General features: G+C 49.6%; 1 protein-coding gene across 2 annotated transcripts in view; it reads right to left on the reverse strand.

The window, feature by feature from the left end:
- Positions 1-18,183, reverse strand: part of IQGAP1 (IQ motif containing GTPase activating protein 1) — a 473,401-nt gene that overhangs the window by 283,510 nt on the left and 171,708 nt on the right. For both annotated transcript variants that reach the window (XM_069625145.1, XM_069625146.1), the window contains one exon: positions 3,507-3,574. In XM_069625145.1, the coding sequence (XP_069481246.1) occupies positions 3,507-3,574 (68 nt within the window). The remainder of the gene's footprint in view (positions 1-3,506; positions 3,575-18,183) is intronic.

Below are 18,183 nucleotides of genomic sequence, written 5' to 3' on the forward strand. Positions count from 1 at the left end.
CGGCCGAGTTGTTTGATGCCTCAGAGATGCGGGCTTGGATAAGGGCTCTCTTCTTAGTGAGAACGGAGAGCCGATATTGCCTTTGGAGCAGGCGGCAGGCCAGTTTGTCAGAGGATGAACATGAAGCACGCCATTTCCTCTCTGCCACCCTGCACTTGCGTTTTAGGGTGACGAGATCCGAGTCGTACCAGGAATTACATTTGGCTTTGGGCTTCAGGCGGATTCTCATGACGGGGGCAAGGATGTCGAGAGTATCAGATATAGAGGAATAGAGCATGGAGAGGGCTGTGTCGGGGTGGGAGTCAGCCGAGGGGGGAGGAGGGGGCGAGAAGGTGGCAGCGAAAGCCTCAACTGACACCCGCTTCATGGGTCGGATGACCGAGAAGGTGGGTGGCAGTGAAGAGGGTGGCTTTGCCTGTGGGGTAGGGAGGGAGAGGTGGGAGGATAGAAGAAAGTGGTCACTCCAGGAGAGAGGAGTGGAGAGAGGGAGGGAGAGGGGAAGGTCAGAAGAGATCAGAGCATCAAGAGTGTGCCCTGCAGAGTGAGTAGGACCAGAAGGGAGAATAGAGAGTGAGAGAGAGTTGCAGAGTTCGCGAAAGAGACCAGTGGGGGGACAGGAGGCATCAAGGTGGATGTTGAAGTCGCCGAGAAAGAGGAGTTGGGTGGTTGAGGACAGGAGTGATGAGGAGAGATCAGCCCACTCAGAGAGGAAGGAGGAAATTTGACCAGGTGGCCACTTGTACACAAGTGTTTCAGAGCGCGACAAGGCAAGGAAGGGGAACAGGGGAGAACAAAACAGCGATCTTACTAGGCCCAGTGACATTGAGAACGCGCAAGTGCATGGGAGAGGGGGAGGGGGAAAAGTGCATGGGAGAGGGGGAGGGGGAAAAGTGCATGGAAGGGGGAGAAGTGGAAAGTGTGAAGCCGAGGAGAGACAGATAAATAATAATAAATAAATAAATAATAAAGGCAACAAACAGTGGTAGTGCAGCCAACAATTTGCAAGTGCTAGGTTTAAGGCAGCAGACAGGGTAGGTCTGATAAGTGCAGGAAGAAAAAGGGTGGCCCGGAGGCAGTGCGGGAGAGTGGCAGGGTGAGCAGGTACCTGGGCCCGGAGGGCAGAGGGTGGCGAGGATCATGGTGCCAAGAGAGAACAGATCAGCAGGGGAGAGGGGGAGCAAAGGCAGAAGAAAAGAGGAAGGTCTTGAGGTGCTTCCGGAACCGGAGATGGTTCTCCTCAAGTTTTAGAGTGGCAAGGAGGCCCCAGCCGAAGACAGATCTACCCCCAGCTCGTTTCTTTGAAATAGGACTGACTATGAGGGAGTTAGAGGTAGAGGAGCGAAGAGCTCGAGAGGGGAGGTATTTGGGGGGGATAGTTGAAGGTATTTTGGACCCATGCCCCAGAAAGCCTTGTGGACAATGCAGAGGGTTTTGAATTTAATCCTTGCATCCACTGGGAGCCAATGGAGAGATTTCAGAGCTGGAGAGATACAATCCCAGGCCTTGAGGCCAAGGACAAGTCTTGCAGTCCTGTTCTGGATTAGTTGCAGAGGGCAGAGAGTAGAGGCAGGTAAATTTAGAAAGAGGCTGTTACAATAGTCCAAGCTAGAGAGAACCAGAGCTTGGGATACCATGAGCTTCTGGGGGAAGGAGAGGAAAGGCAGAGTACCTCTGAGGAGGTGCAGTCGGAAATTTGACTTTTTAGAGACCTCAGAGATGTGGGCGGAGAAGGAAAGCGTGGAGTCAAAGATGACCCTGAGGTTCTTAGCCTTGCAGGTGGTGGTAGGAGGAGGGCCAAGGGAAGCCGGCCACAGAGTAAGGGGAAAGGATGGTGAAGGTGTGCCGATGAGGAGGATCAGTTAGGCAATCAGAGATGATAGAGGGGGAGGAGCTGGCTGAGGGCAGCCTGAAAATGAGTTGAGTGTTGTCAGCGTAGCACTGAAAATTTGAACAGAAAATGGCAAAGCAGTGGGCGAGAGTTGCCAAGTATGGGTTGAAAAGCCAGTGTGAGAGGTTAGATCCCTGGGGAACACCCCACGTAGAGGGGGGGATAGATGATAGGAAGGACCAGAGTTGGACCTGGGAGGGTCGATCAGAGAGGAAAGAGGTTAGCCAGGCCAGAGCCTGATCAGTGATACCCAGGTTTTCACGGAGATGGTTGAGCAGGATGGTATGGTTGATCGTGTCGAAGGCAGAAGAGAAATCGAGGAGGATGAGGACAGAGGGAATGTTAAAGTCAAGGTTGGAGAGCAGATCTTCATGGATGTTCAGGAGAGAAAGTTCCGTGCTTCTAGGAGCTCTGAAGCCAGAATGGTGGTCATGGAGACAGCCAACTGAATTGGAATGACGGTTAAGCTGAGAGTTGGCGAACATTTCCAGGAGTTTGCCCAGAAAGGGAGTAATGGAGATTGGGCGATACTAAGCTGGACAAGAAGGATCAGCTGTGGGTTTCTTGAGAAGAGGATGCACAAGGGAGTGCTTCAGAGGGGAGGGGAAGGATCCTGAGTCAAAGGAGTGGTTGCAAAAATCAGCAACGGCAGGAGTGAAGGTGTCAATGTGGTCCTTGATGGTTTGAGAGGAACAGGGATGAACCTGTTTTGACGAGGCTTTCAAAGATCGGACTTGTCTAGTGACCTCGTCAGGGGAGAAAAGAGGAAAGGATGAGAAGGATGGTGGGGGGTGGCTAAAGGAGGGTCAGCAAGAACAGATGGAGAGGGGAGAGGAGGGGTAAAGGTGGAGAGGGTGGACAGAATGTCCTTGGTTTCTGAAATGAAGAGAGGCAAGGGCATTGCAAAGAGCCTGGGAGGCAACCGGAGAGGTAGAGATTGCAGCAGGGTTAGCCAGCTCCTTGCAGATTTTAAAGAGTTTGGTTGAGTTGTTAGATGCTACAGAGACACGAGCTTGAATGTTATCTTCCATTTCCCAATGTACATGTGGCTTTAATACCCTAGAGTAGCCCAGTTCCAGAGGACCTTAATGTTCTGCCGGAGTCATATTTTGTCAGTCTCTCTGAGATGTAGCATAACGTGTGTAGGTTATAAGTAATGACACATAGCAGTATTGAGATATTTCTTAGCCTATCTTGCCATCAGCCTCAATTGTTTTACTGTAATCCAACAGCCTTTTATGGCGGTTTTGAACGCCCTTAATATGCGAGCATCTAAAAAAACAGACGTCCTCGTGCCGTTCCAAGAAATGCATGACAACAATTTTACCATTCGACTCCAAGTGCAAGAAAAACCACAGTCTCAGCCAGTTCCGGGACCACACCCAATCAGATCCTTGAAGGCGCAGACGATTTGGAAACTCAGCTTTGAATACTTCAATCTTCGAGACAGAAAAAACAGCTACACCAAGCTACAGGCTACAGAGGGGGTTGGCACTCACAACGATGTACTGTGGCCTTCCAGAATGCATTTGTGCGCTTTTAAAGCATTTTGGCGGGAACGTGAAACTTGGCGGCAAAGCTATAAGCAGAGACAGTACTGACGAAGGCGCCCCCTTACCTGTAAAGTCGACTTTCCCGTACAGATCCTGTATCTGTGGGGCCAACCCCAGTTTGAAGAGGTACAAGCTAGGAAAAAGTGACACTTTGATTAATCACAGCACAGATATAAACACAGCTTAGACAGAATGAATAAAAAAATAATAGTCCAATAACAGTCTTTCCTGATCTCTAGCTGCCATCTTGGGCTTCAGTGGGGGCGATTTACTGAGTGGCATTATAGCAACCCTACAGATCAATAACAAGCCAGGGACTTATGAACACATAGGAACCTGCCCCCTGCTTCCAGTACCCTGCGTAGCTTCAGAGCATTAGCACCGATGGGCTTGGCGTCAGCTATCAGGTGGTCAGGAACGCTGGCTTTATTGTGCTGTGAAAGCCTGCGTTCCACGCCGAGCACCGACACGGCGACTGCGGTCTGACATTTCTTCTTGCCCCACTCAACCCCGCCAAGTCCCTTACCCTCCTCTGCTGCCCTTAGGCTGGCCCCACTTGCCAGGATACGCCACCATCTACTCTCAGCAGATGCACTCCCAGTCGCTCTCTCCGCCTGCCATCATGGACATAGACACTGGACTCACAGGAGCGCCCTTTACTTTAATCCAGAATGGCCAACTTTGTCGTTTTGTAAAGGGAATTTGACATGAGTGGTCCACGTAAAGCCCTTTATGTTAATACAAAAGGCCCATAGCACCTGTGACGATTCACAGGATCTCATCACTTCTCTCCAGAGGGGAGCCTTTCCCTATGAGGCTAGGGATTTGATGCCGCTACACAACAGTCCCCCAGGGGTGGTAAAAAGTGTGAGGACCTTATGGGGAGAGACTCCCCTCATGGGGATAAGGACTCCCGTCCAGTGAAAGACCTCCCGAAACCCTTGTGCCCAGAAGCCATGACCCCATTAACTCCTTCTCCCTCCCAATCTGAAACTACTACTGTGTGTTATTGTGAAGTCTCTTCTATCTCACCTGTAAGACCAGATAGGACTGAGATGATGAAGAAGCAAAGAAACATAGAAAACAGTTGAAGGGATTACCACAGTACTGTGACGAGGTGGCCACCAGGAGGCAGGAATAGAACTTCAGAGGCATTGACGACAAACATTGACGCTACGCTTGGACAGTCCCAGCAATATAAAGTAAAGACTGAGGAAGGACTTGGGAAGTTCGGGAGCAGGAAGAGCAGCGAGGGAAGCTGGCGTACATCCTGCAGGACCTGGAAAATTCAAACCAGCACTGCCCGAAACATCGCGAGACAGTCGGTCTCGGAGGAAGAAGCTGGAAGGAACCACACGAGCCAAAGTAAACTTGACTCGCTGCAGAAGCAGGAAGAATCTGGCAGTGGCGTGGCCTCTCCGAGGTGGACCGTCTGGTCCATAAAACACGCTGAGACTACTGCAGTAACGGCTCTCTGGAGCTACACAGACTGAAGAGGAAAACAGGAGTATGCGCTGGACGCGTGCAGAACCAGAGACCCTTGGAAGAACCGGTAGTGCCCCCTAATGAAAATCCAGGTAAACAGTGAAGAAACCGGTAAACAGGAGTTGCGGAAAAGCCGGGTGGGGTCCAGGGAACCCAAAGAGCCAAGTATTCCTTGGGAGTAAACTCCCTCGTCACAGTGGGAAATCCAACACATGTAAAAGATACCAAACAGACCAAGAACTATCAAGGAACAGTCTACAACATTCTTCCAGATAGACCAGGAGAAGGGAATCACTCTCCTGGTCTTGGCGAATTTGGTAAATCAGCCCCCGGTGCAAGAGACTGTTAAGTCGGCTTAAGACTGGATGGGTTCATCAGGAGAAGGGAGCCAGTCTCATGGTGGTTTTGATAAGAGGACCATTGAATCCTTTTGGGGTTCTTTCTTAGTGGTAGGGATCGAGAGTTGGTTTGGACAGAGGACGGTATATTGGATTTTGACTTGCATCCTGACGAGCACCAGAGTTATTCTGTTTTGAGGTAGGGAAAAACCCTCTAGAAATAGGGAGTGGTAGGTTCTTTTCTTTATTTGAATAAAAGTCTATAGCCAACATGAGAACGCCTCGTCAGCCTCCTTAATCCATCACGCTACACCCCCCAGTTCGTATGCTTTCTGCATGCCAGTGGTAACAGGTATGAAGTCCTCATTGGGGAAGGGGCTTTAACGACCAGTAATTGCATCGCAGACCATGTTAAAAGGACCTCACTGTGCTCGGCCCTTATTCAGGTACCCAGAGTCGTTAACAGTCGATAAAGCCCAACCTTGTGATGCAAGTCCTAAGTACTACCTTCAGAGCCACAGGAAGGTGCTCTAATGTCATTAAGGCCTGTTCTGAAGAAGCACTAGAAGGTACGAATGCATCTTTTCATTTGTGTCACTTACTAGATGCAAAGAAGTAGGAATTACATCATTTTACCGGTTTTACAGTTAACAAATATATTTTTAGGTTCCACATGCTTTTGCTACGGCCACTTTTAAATGTGCAATTTTCACCCTGGTCGTTTTTGCTGATATATGACATTCATTACTCACTGTAATCGTACTTCCGATAAGTGTATCTGCTTGGATTCACATGCTGTGCATATAGTCCGATATCTAGTGGTAACCACGAAGTATTGCATCTTTTTTTCAAAGATCGAAAAGGGACGTCGACATGGGCGTGACGGTAACACTATCACCAACGTTCTACTAACCCTAACAATATAATACAACGTGACGTGTATTGTACCCAAAATCCCTCATGCGTCGAGGTCTCAGCGATTGTGCTTTCTTCTGCTGTAAAAGAGCCCTATAGTCAGCATGAGAGTACAGAAGAGAGAAGGTGCAAGAAGTCTATGTTCCTTCTGCTCCATGAGGGGAGGAATGGTGGGCGCATGTCAATCTAAGCAGACACAATCATCAGTAATGCTATTACAGTGAGTAATGCAGGTCTTCTGATGCTTGTGCATCTGCTTAGAATCGCATGCTGTGCATAGACTAGCGAGCAGTTCCCGGAGATGATGGTGGGATGTGTGAAGAAACAATAGCAAAGAGATGTTTTAGCACTGCCTGTCCCACCTGAGAATCAGACCTAGAGTGTGTATCTAGGCAGTAGGGTTGTGTAAAGGTGTGTACAGATCTCCAGATTGCTGCTTTGCAAATGGTCTCTAGAGGAACATTTGCAATGTAAGCTATGGTAGCCCCTGTGCCCAGAGTAGAGTGCGCTCTAGCCGTAAAGGGTAGATCTAACTTGGCAAGAGAGTAACACAGCGTGATGCAAGTTACAATCCATTTGGAAATAGCTGATTTAGAGACAGGGTCGCCTTCTCGACCAGCTGCCACAGAGACGAAGAATTGGTTTGTCTTTCTCAGTGGCTTTGTTTTTTCAAGTTAGTAAATTACTGCCCTCTTCACACCCAGTGTGTGGAGGCGTCTTTCTACCAAGTTAGTGGGGTTTTGGAAGAAAGTGGGAAGTTAAACTGATTGATTTACATGGAACTTCGAGATTAATTTAGGTGCAAAGCATGGGTGTGTGTGCAAAACCACCTTGTCTTTGTGAAAAGTCACAAAGGGATCCTGAACTGAAAGGGCCTGCAGTTCACTAACTCGCCTTATTGAGGTAATGGCCACTAGGAAGGCAGTCTTATTATAGGTGAGGGTCTTGAGGCTAGCTGTAAGGAAGGCATGGTATCAAAGTAGGCAGACACACGTGATCACAGTTCAAGGGTGTTTATTAAACTATAAAAATGGGTGAGATAAACGCATAATCTAAACCTAAATCTAAGATGGGAGCAAGCTACGACCATCAAATAATAATAATACCGTCCAAGTGGAGTCTAGTCCAATAAAAAGGGCCTATACTGAAAAACACAATTGCCAATCCTACCACTATGCTACAAAAGAGTGTGGGATAATGTTCACAACTAAGTGTCACAAAATGATAAGTAAGAATGGTATGGTCGGGGTCTCCCTTCTCCACATTTGAAGCACGGGACAAGGCGGGACTCTTGAGCACGGCACATTTCTGGGCTTCTCCGGCCCAAGCTCACAGTTCCTTTTCTCAATATCAGGGCCTTATGTGCCCAAGTCTCTTTTATGCAAAGCCTCTCGCTTCAGAGACCTGATGTATCACAAACAACAAACAAACAGTTCCTTCTATAAATCTTCAGGTCGGGCGATTACTCTTCACCTGAGGATCCCCCTCAGCCGAGCTCCAATCCCTTTCACAACGTCAGCCTCCCTCAATCGCCTCAGACCAACATCACACGGTGGACGTCCCTCAGTTGGGTTCACGTTTGTCCTCACAATGTAGTTCCCTTAGCTTTTCAGTTCATCATCATCATTCAGAAATATTAATGTCTTTTAAAACAATTCTTCCGGGTTCTTTTCTCCCCTTTTCTTAGGTCCCCCTCGTACGGGCTCAGACCTTCTCTCACCTGCCTCCCAAAACACTTGCCAATTCTCAGAGACTTCCGGAGGGCAGTCACGTCTCACTGGGTCACTCTGTGCTTCTATGACAAGTGTAGGTTTCACCTCCTCACAATATACCTGGCATTCCCCTCCGTAACACAGTTCACTTCCCAACGTGTCAAAGACTTTGGACTGTACCATGGGTTTTGGCTTGACCCTTGTATGACCACTTTGACATCTCACACCGGCCTCCCCTAGGGCCTTTTGGTTCTTGTAGTTTTCTCAATTCACCCTATCCTCCCTGTTCAGGAGCGGGGCATTTGTTAGAGTCTTTCAAATGAGCGCCCACGTGACGCCGGACCACTCTTGATACCTCGTTTGTTCACAAAAAGACTGTTGTCTATTATCTTCTTTTCTTTTCGCACAAATGTTGCCACTGCAACCTTGAGTTTAACACAGTCCGGCCCACTATCAGTTTCTTCCGACTCATCGGCTGTGCTGAACTCGTTGGCTTTTCATCCCCTGGAGTCATGGATGGTACCAAGGTGGCAAGCTCTTTTCCCTGCCCTGGCTATCAGTGCGGGAGGGCCCTGTGTACCTTTGACATCTTTCACACCAATTGCCAGCTGCGATTCCCGGTCTTATGGTTCTTTTATCGAAGGCTTTACGGGTCTGGGTTGAAAAGGGCAAGGGCAACTCCCTCCTTGTTGTCTTTTCAGTTTCCAGAGCCTTTCTCCTCCGTTTGAATTGCCGTCCTGGAATAGTGGTCTCCTTGTGCATTCGGCCTTGCTCCAAGAGTGCTCCCGTGCTCTGCATTTTATCCCTGTGGGGAATGGAAAGGGCCGTCTGGTATGTGTAGGTGTCGGCAATTGCCTGACTCTGCCTGACCCTGGTGTTTTGCGAAATGTCAGGTAAAGAGCTCTGGTGTTAGTCCCTTGTCTTTCGTGGTGTGAGAAAGTGTTTGTGTAGGAAAAAGGGGGGGTAGAGTTTCTAAGTATTCTTCAAGGGTAGGATGGGGAAAGGATGTCGTAAGGAAGGGGATGCTGCGTTTCAACCTTCGTGTCCCATTTTCACTCCCCGAAGACCCCCATCCCGGTGATCCTCCCACACTGGTCCATCTCCAGTAACTGGATCCAACAGTGATGGCCGTGTCCTGGCCACCTGGATGACAGATCCCCGGGCCCAGCAAGTGAGACACCTTCAGGTTTCTCACATAGCCTTGTGCATGTTAATGTTAAAGGACATTTGTACTGCACACTAACACCACTGGAGTGGTCCCCTGGCGCTCTGGCGGCTCTGAAAGAGGAAGGGGAAGGTGGTTAGTGGGGAGTAGCTGGAAAAGTGCAAGAGAGCAGTGATGTGCTGTTGGCAGCCTCAGCCCGGTGGGTCTGTTGACTGGTGCGACGTAATTTCATCGCCAGATGTTTTTTCGCTGGGTTTTTTGCCGCAGATTTATTTTCAGAAAAAAATAATCACATTTTTTGGGGGGTTAAAAAATTATATAAACTGGGTGTGGGTGTACGGGAATATAAAAATAATTAAAGGGGATGGAGGGTTTGGGGGGGTACCCCCCCCAAAAATAAAAAAAAATAAAAATAAATCGATTTTTTAAAAAAATTATCTGCGGTAAAAAACCCTGCGATGAAACAGCAGGCGATGAAATCACATGGAACCCTGTTGGCTGGGCCTGGGGTGTTTTGCGGCCGGTAGTCGTCGTGTACTGTTGTGCGAGTCTATGTGTGCTTTTTGTTTTGTTGTTGCGATGTAGTGAAGTTTTTGCGGTATGTTGTCCTGTAGGTTTCTGGTTGTGTTTGGTTTGGAGTTTGAGAGGTGTATGCAGAGGGGGAAATTGTTAGTGCAATTGGGTAGTTGGCATCTTTCTCCTGAATTGAGGCGCTGGGCTTCTGTAATTTCCCCAGGTGGGGTTCGGGAGCGCCCCTGCGCCTCTGTCTAGATCTTGGTCCGACTGGCCTTCGGGGTCCCTTTCACATCTGGCCCCCTCCTCACCAGTCTTCCCTTCACACCGATACGGCTAGCGCACCTGCCCATGTCCACAGCTCATATATTGTGGTGATTGCGAATATCCTGATAATTGCACTATATTGTGATACCCTGTGGCAATTTACAGACGAGTGCAGTTGTTGGGTGGGGGAGTTTATTCCGCCTCAGTCCGGGTGTCACCCGTGTTCCCCCCTAACCGGCGTCCTTCGTCCAGGTGCCGTGGGAGTTTCTTCACATAGGGAGATGTCCACAGTCTTTACTGGGGGTTGTCCGAGTCCAGTTCATTCAGCCCTTTCATTTCCGATTCGGTTTTCAGTTTGAGTTTGTGGTGTTGAAGAGCCAGGTTTTTAGTTATTCCCTAAATTTTAGGCGATTATTTGTGTTTTTTATGTCTTTTCGGATGTTGTTCCAGGTTTTTGTGGCTAAGTGGTAGAAGGAGGTGCCTCCCAGTTTCTTCTTGAGGCAAGGTTTAGGTTCCAGGCAGATTTTGTTGCTTGACCAGAGGGTCTTGTTGGATTGTAGATTGTCATTTTTTTTGTAGGAATTCTGCTCCCTGTTCCGCAGATTGCCCTGTGCTTTATGCGCATTGTTTTGAAGGTGATGCAATTTTTTACTGGGAGCCAGTGTAGTGTTTTTAGGGCAGGCGTGATGTGTTCTCTTCTTGGTAGTTTGAGGAGTAGTCTGGCTGCTGCATTTTGGATCCGTTGTCGTTTTTTCATGAGGAATTCTGGAATTCCGAGGTAGAGGCTGTTTGCATAGTCGATTCTTGACATGATGAGGGCGACGATAGTGAGTGTTTTGTGCATGACAGAGAGGAAAGGTAGAATTATTCTTGCCGTGTGGAGGAGGAAAAAGCATTTCTTGACTGTTGTGTTTATTTTCGGTTCTAAGGTTAGGGCGTTGTCCATCAGGACTCCTAGATTTTTTACTTCCTTAGATGGTGATGGTGCGGTTCCCACTTCCGTTGGCCACGGGATGGCGGTTTCGTTCTCTTGGTCTTTGGATATGATCATGATTTCTGTCTTTCCTGGATTGATTTTCAGGTTGTTGGCAGTCATGCAGTTGAAGACTTCTTTTAGACAGTCGGTTAGGGTTGAGTGGTCGGCATCGGTGCCTTGATTTTGTAGATGATCTGAGTGTCATCTGCGTAGTGGTAGCATGTAATGGGCTGAAAAGGAGGCCTCATTAGTCTGGCAAGGACAGCATTCAAGTTGGGTTGGAAATAGGGGGATGACGTCTCTTCACCCCTTCCATGATGGCCTTAATGACAGGATTTTTTCACCATGGAACCTTTTTCTGGGACGTGGTATACGCAGAGAGCGTGGCCAGGTGGACCTAGGGGGAATTGAAAACAAGTCCTGAGTCTAATAGGTGTGTTAAAGGACAATATTTTTAGGGGAGCAGTCAATGGGATTGACGTACTTAGTATTGTACCAGATAAAAAAGCACATCCACTTATTAGAGTAGTAATGTCTGGGGTTGGGTTTTCGTGCTTCCCCGAGTATGTCCATGCATCTCTGAGGGAGTTGAAGGTGTCCAAACTCTATGACTTCAGCAGACAAGCCCATTTCCAGATGATCTGGGACAGTTTGGCTAGCCCTTCTCCCAAAGCTTCAGGAGTGTTTTAGCCGAGTGGACCCGTTTCGGCACGTCTTTCGCCACTGCAGCGTCTTTTGGCGCAACCGTGTTTTTCGACGCTACTGCATCGGAAGTTGAGAGTTTAGAGGGAGGGCCTGCTACAGAAGGAGATTTAATGCCATGCGTAGGCCGCGGAGGAGGTGGCGCAGAGAGTGCCGAACCACGAAGTTCGGAAGACCCAGTAGAAGTCTTTGGCCTGCGGGCATGGAAACTTTAAACGGGTCCATCAGGGAGAGTTTGGAGGTTGTGTGGTTAGAAGCATGGGGTGAGCGAGTGTCCCTGTCACCGGGCTGTGACTTACCCATATAGCACTGCCGGCAGCATGCCTGTCGGGGCCAGGGACAGACACGTGGGAGTGCGAGGGCTGCACAGTACATACGGTCAACGGTCTCTGAATCGGAGCCGTGGCTGCCAACGGATTCTCGTCTGAGTCGCCAGTTGGGGAGTGACTCTTGGCCTGTATGGTGTAGACCGCCCACAATTTCATACGCCTGTCTTTCAGGGTTTTTGGCCGAAGGAGCTTACAGGCTTTACACAAGCATTTGTCGTGGTCACAAGGGAGACACTGATTGTATCGGCGATGGAGGTTCATCCAAGGGAATGAGTCCTCTCCATAGCAGAGGTAAACGGCTGTCAGACTAAGAGAAAGGGCAGAGAAGGGGTAAAGGGAAAGCATTCTCAAGAGAAGACAATGAAACAGGGCCCCACTCTCCCTACTCTAAAGGCTGGGCCGGAGGGCCAAGGCAACGTGGAAGACAGTTGCCAATCAGCCCAGGATGGAAAGTGCGCCAACAGGACCAGTCGTCTAACAGCCATTGAGCAGTCGTCGAAGGCAAGCGAAACAGCCGAAGACCAGTGAAGATTTTGGGTACACTACACGTCACGTTAGGGATAGTGTTACAGTCACGTCCATGTCGATGTCCCTTTTCGATCTTTGGAAAAAAGGTGCAATACTCTGCAGTTACCACTAGATGTCAGACTATATGCACAGCAGGTTCACAAGCATCCGAACTATATTTATAGATTTGTTATTTAAATGGGGGTTCCACCCTAACATCCATTTAACCACTTCCACCACCACCTTCCAACCCCCTACCCCAAAAACACAACACATTTATTTTGTAATAACTTTGGTGAAAATCACTGCAGTGAAAATTGCACATTTAAAATTCAAACGTGTAAAGTGGCCGCAGCAAAAACACTGCATACAATATTTTTTATCACCTCAAAGATACACCTGTTGAATTTCTCCCTCACTTCCTAAAAAATGATTTTACGCCCAACTGGTAGTAAAATAATTTCACTGCAAAATCCGATTGGGGGTCCTATGAGGAAGTAAGGTTACGAGATGACTCCATGTCACCTAGCACACTCAATTCCAGTCCTGGGCTTTGCTTTTACTTTTCATTCAACAGAGAATGGATCCAAGATTGTAACTCACAGAAAGCAATTGACGGAGAGACGGAAACCCAGGACTGGGGAACGCGGTCCCGATGGCATGGAGTCACCTGGTAATCTTATGAAGGGGGAAGGGACCCGAGTTAACCTCCCTTCCTGTAGAGGCTAACTGGCCCATCTTAAACACCATCCTGCTTCCTGTTCTCAGAGAACTACAAACCTATTAGCCAGCAGGCGGGGTCACTGGGGGTGCTATTGCACAGGACGAAGAAGCGACAGTGCAAGCAACACGTTTCCAGAGCAGAGACTTGCTCAATTCAATTCTGTTTGAACCACAATCGGCGATCACTACACACAGGCGTCATGTATGTTCGCTGGCGTGCAGATTTCCTAAATTATTAGATTTTTAGTTTGACATGCTGTCCTAAAACGAACCTTGATCTGAATTGCTTGCCAAAATGTCATGCACTCAAATACTAAGCGACAGAAGGTTTGGTGGGTAAGCATGCCATCTTCACATCAAGAGCATACATGGTAATTTAGACAGGGCTGCAGCTGCCCTTGCAGGGAAGCCTGGAAGAGCAACGTGGCTTTGTGTGGGCAAGTATAGTGCCGGCTTGCCTGTTCCTTTCTTACCAGCCAAAGACAATAGATTATGAAACATGGAAATTTCCTAGCAAAAAGAGCGAAAAACGCAGAAAGCTCTAAAAGCGAAACACAAGGACTCCCAACACTTGAACGTGTTGTAAAAATTTTAAGATGGCTGCCAGAGGAGGGGCTTAGGGAGAGGGCAGTCATTGGCTGGGGGCAGAATGACCCAGAGCTCAGTGATCGGTTTATAGGCAAAAGACAGTTTGTAAACAAAAGTGAAACTGTTTTTTCTTTACCGAGGATTCCCAGCCTGACGACGGGGAATATTCATGAGCATGTGAATCCATACCAGATCCCACGCTGGAGAACTTGGATTTCAGTGACGATTCCTAATTAGAAACCAGTTACCTTGGAATGAATTAAAAATATATTGAAGATGTCAAGCGACTTCATCTGCACGTCCTTAGGAACAGCATACAAGATCATGCCGCGTATTTCTAAGACCATGTGAACCCCACCAGCGTTTCCCGGGGCAGGATCGGGAACAAGGAGGCCATTGCAAGAACAATGGCTGAAGGCAGGCGAGCATAGCATTGTATAAGTGAGGTGGAACAGGTGGACCGCCCCCCACCGCTTCAACTCATACTCCAAGAGGCATAAACCCAAGACATGTGAGTCTCCGGCCTGTTGGCCAACAGCAATTTCCTTGCTTAGAGAGATGGACTGGCCTCAAGACACACAGAGGACACAGAGCTGGTCACAGGTCTCAAATACGGTGAGCAATCAAGCTGGAACCTGGCAAGAGAACTGCCCACTGATGAGGATCACGGCACTCATGGGGCCACTGTAAGACAACAAGCCACATTTCCGAACTTTTAAACGTGGTTCTGCATTTGGAGGTTTCGGCTAGGAAACGAGGTTTGTGTGCAATGGATTAGGTGAGGATTAAATAAGCAGGTTCGGTAGCAAAATGTACAATTTATTTAAGCATTAGCACACCTGAGGCATCGGGCGGTGCCGGCCATGAAGTGCCTGCAAAGTGCGACGTGGAGACCTTCAGCAAAGCAAGGCGTGTTATGGAGGGCTGAGGGGCCGCAGGGACCCAGGGTGCTAAAGCTTAAGTGTTCAGTGCAGGCTGCCAGGGCAATGGAGCAGGGGCGTAGCCATGATTGTCTAACAAGTGGGGTCTGAAGCGAATGTGTTCAGCCCACCGCAGTGACATTAACATCTATAAATGCCCTCACAGCACCGCTCAGGGGCCGTTTGCAGATTTTGCGTGGGCCTACACCTCTGCAATGGAGACGTTCCGGTAAACTCCTGCATCCTGATTGGCTAGGATGCAACGAACCTTCGAAAAAGGGCGCTAGTCATTTCAACTCTTTGCATCAATAGGAAACTGGAGCGAGGACAGTGGTTAAGTAACTATGACAGTTAACCATCCATGGGGCTGACGTGACATGCATCCTCTTGTTATTGGTGTCAAGAAGTAGAGTGAGGAGTTTCCCTGCACAGGAGAGGTTCTGAATGCGATGAACAGGAAGCTTCGACATGTTCGACAATTCACAACATGCGCTGCAATGAGGTTTCCAGCGCCTTCCGGAAGCACTCAAGACCTGGCTCTTCCCTTCTGCATCATGACTGACCCAATCTGCCTCTTGGGTGAACACCCCCAGTCAGGTTGGTGGGGGCACCGACGGGTCACAGGAGTAGACATCCAGCCAGTACCGAGTGCGCACGCAAAGGATTTGTGCCGATCTGCAATAGGATCTGCACTGTCTTTGAAACTAGAAATCAGCCATGACACACGGGTACGTATCGCACTCCATCTCGATGGAAGACAGCCGTATCCCTCCCAAGGCACGGCCGCCCACCCGCATACACCTGCATGAACACACATCTGCAATCATCCACTACTCGAACTTATATCACACATCGCCGCTGCCACTAGAATGCAGCTAAGTCCTACAAAGAAATGTGGTCCAGCTGGGAACATAGTCTCTTTGACTTGCACACTCTCCCGACTGCTTTCACAGCACCCATCCACAAGCCAGTTCTCCTTGGATCGCTAGCAGGGGGACGTAGGTGCCCCTACCTAGCTTCACACTGGGGAAAATACAAACACGCATTGTAAAATCCTCTTACCAATTTCTCATACCTCGGGCTTCGGTCCTCCAAGGGCAATCACCTACAGCGGCTTGAGGCCATACCAATGGCACTAGGTGCTATACAAATGCCATATAACATCACATGAAGGATCAGATCTCCAAGTGCAGAAGGAGGGATCCCAAAGAAATATGAGGACCCCTGCTTCAGTATTATAGGTAGCAATACCTCCCTTGGAATCGAGATCCCTGGTTCTAGAACAGGACTGTTAACCGGTTAAACCCGAATCCTCGATCTCCCAACCTGAGGAGTCACTAAACCAGGAACAGAAGCTGTGCTAACATTGGAGCCTTGAATTGCACCTAAAAGGTGAGCAGACCATATACAGCATTGCAGACAGAACACCGGTCAGTGTTTGCGATCAATGAGAGGTATCAATGAGAGGGGTGTAGGGGCTGCTTGGGGCACCATAAGTAAGGGCTACTGGCATGGCCCCAATAAGCAGCAAACCATTCCTCTGACAGGCGAGGGGGGGAGGTGAAGAGATTCTGGACCGCACAGCAATGGTGTCGACCAGTTCAGTATTTGGAGCCTGCTGTTGGGGTGAACAAGAAGTAGTTTCCATCACGAAGGAGAAAAGGTCAGAAGACTTGGGTGGTGCGTGGCAGCAGTTGGAGCCCCATCGCCCTGTCCTGGGACAGGAAAAGGGCTCCTTCTGCATTTTTTTGGGGGGGGGGGACTCTAAATCGGCATGTTGGGGGGATAGGAAGCGTGCTACTGATGTAAGGGTGCAATACGTCAACCTCCTGACACATTCCTGTGAGACACACGCTGCTGTGGAAGTGTAAACATTAAGCTTAGAAGATTTCCAGATGTTGGCTTGCCTGGACTGAGGTGGGCATCCGAACATCTGGGGCAAGAAGACCCAACCGGGAGACCTTCTCGCTCTGTGGAAGAGTCTCTGTGGGAGACCAAGTTCTTATAAGGGTCAATCGGGGTGCACCTGTGGGACCGTGGGCGCTGCACATTAATACCGAGGTGAGAGGCGAAAAGGATCAGGGCGCATCACCTCCCAATGCTGACCCCATACAGACCCACACGCATAGCGCCTAGAAACTAATGAAAGCGCTGTTGCTGCTCCTCGTTGTGGTGGCACAGCCTGCGGGCCATTCTAGCCACGACACGTGGCTGCCCTTCCCTTCTCTGCACTCTAATCCGGAGCAGGGGGGTGGGGGGCGGCTCTCATGTGACAGAGAGTGCTGCACAGCCTCAGTGAGAGACTCCCTTCCTCGTGACTGAGCACCCGCGAGACACCCTGGGGAGGGGATACAGGTGGGGAAGGGCGCCGAGGATGACAGGCAACCACATCACCAACGCCTGTGCCACAGGCATGATGACCTTCAGCTGGACGAGAAAGGAAGTAACTCTCCCTTTGCTGCCCTACTCTCCCAGCACAGCCGGTGGGAAATGCGGGAATGCCGTGCAGCCTAGGCTCCGGGCCCAAGAGATTAGAACAGTCTGTCTGTTGGCCTCTCCACTCCCTAAACTCTCTGATAAGACAGCGCCTTTCCATTTCTCCCCCATTCTCTGCTCCATGTACCCTCCTTCCTCCCTCCCTCCCTCCCTCCCTCAGAAACACTGTTTCTCCCCCCGCACCCCCATCGCCACGTATAAAGCCGCCTTGCTGAAAACATGTGAAGGCACATGTATGAATCACGAACAATCCATGAAAAACCGGCCGCAAAGAGTATAAGAAACCCCTGTAGTTACGAAGCGCCCAGAGACCATGGACGTGTAAGCGGTAGCGCTATGAAAAACACACACAAAGGACAATAACTGTAAAGCACACCCTGCACGGACGAAAACATCCCCGCATGTAAGCAGCCAAGGAAGGCCCTGAAAACAAAGCCGGCATTTTCTGGGATGTGGTGTCCGCGAGGAGTCCGCCAGGAGCACTTTAGGGGGGACGAGAGAGAGAGAGGAACACGTGTGCCAGGCACCAAAGAAAGCAGACTAATGTGATGAGCGGAGGGTTCGCCCCCCGAGAGAGACAAAGGCGGCCTTCTCTACAGGAAGGAGGACACTCTCTCCCGGCAGCTTGCCCAAGCTGCGGGCACAGGCATGCCCGGGCTGGTGGCATCTCCCAGCAGCAGGGCGAGCAGGGGCAGGATCCGCTGCAGCTGCAAAGCAACATTACCCCCCCCCGCATCCCCCCTCCCGCCCCTCAAAGCCTGCATGACCCGAGACTTGCAAGGGAGCGCCTCGAGGCAGGCAGCCGCGTGCCACGGACCTGTAACCCACTCCGCAGGAGGCGCGCCCTCCCCAGGCTCGCGAACATGAAAGGCACCTCTGTGGTTTCAACCAAAGCCCATTGCAATATACAGCTGCGTGCCTGCCTTTGCAAATACTTATTAGACCGGTGTTACATGCACGTGTGTACTGCATGCACGCACCTACCCACACAGTAGCAAACACGCACAGCACCGAGTTGGGAGCTTCGTTATAATACCTAAATAAAATTAGGCCGAAATTATTTCTTCTAAAAAAATCGAATACCGAAAATACCCTTTCTTTTTGCA

This window comes from Ambystoma mexicanum, chromosome 11 (assembly GCF_040938575.1).
Source record: "Ambystoma mexicanum isolate Mex_15411 chromosome 11, UKY_AmexF1_1, whole genome shotgun sequence".
Classification (NCBI taxonomy): Eukaryota; Metazoa; Chordata; class Amphibia; order Caudata; family Ambystomatidae; genus Ambystoma; species Ambystoma mexicanum.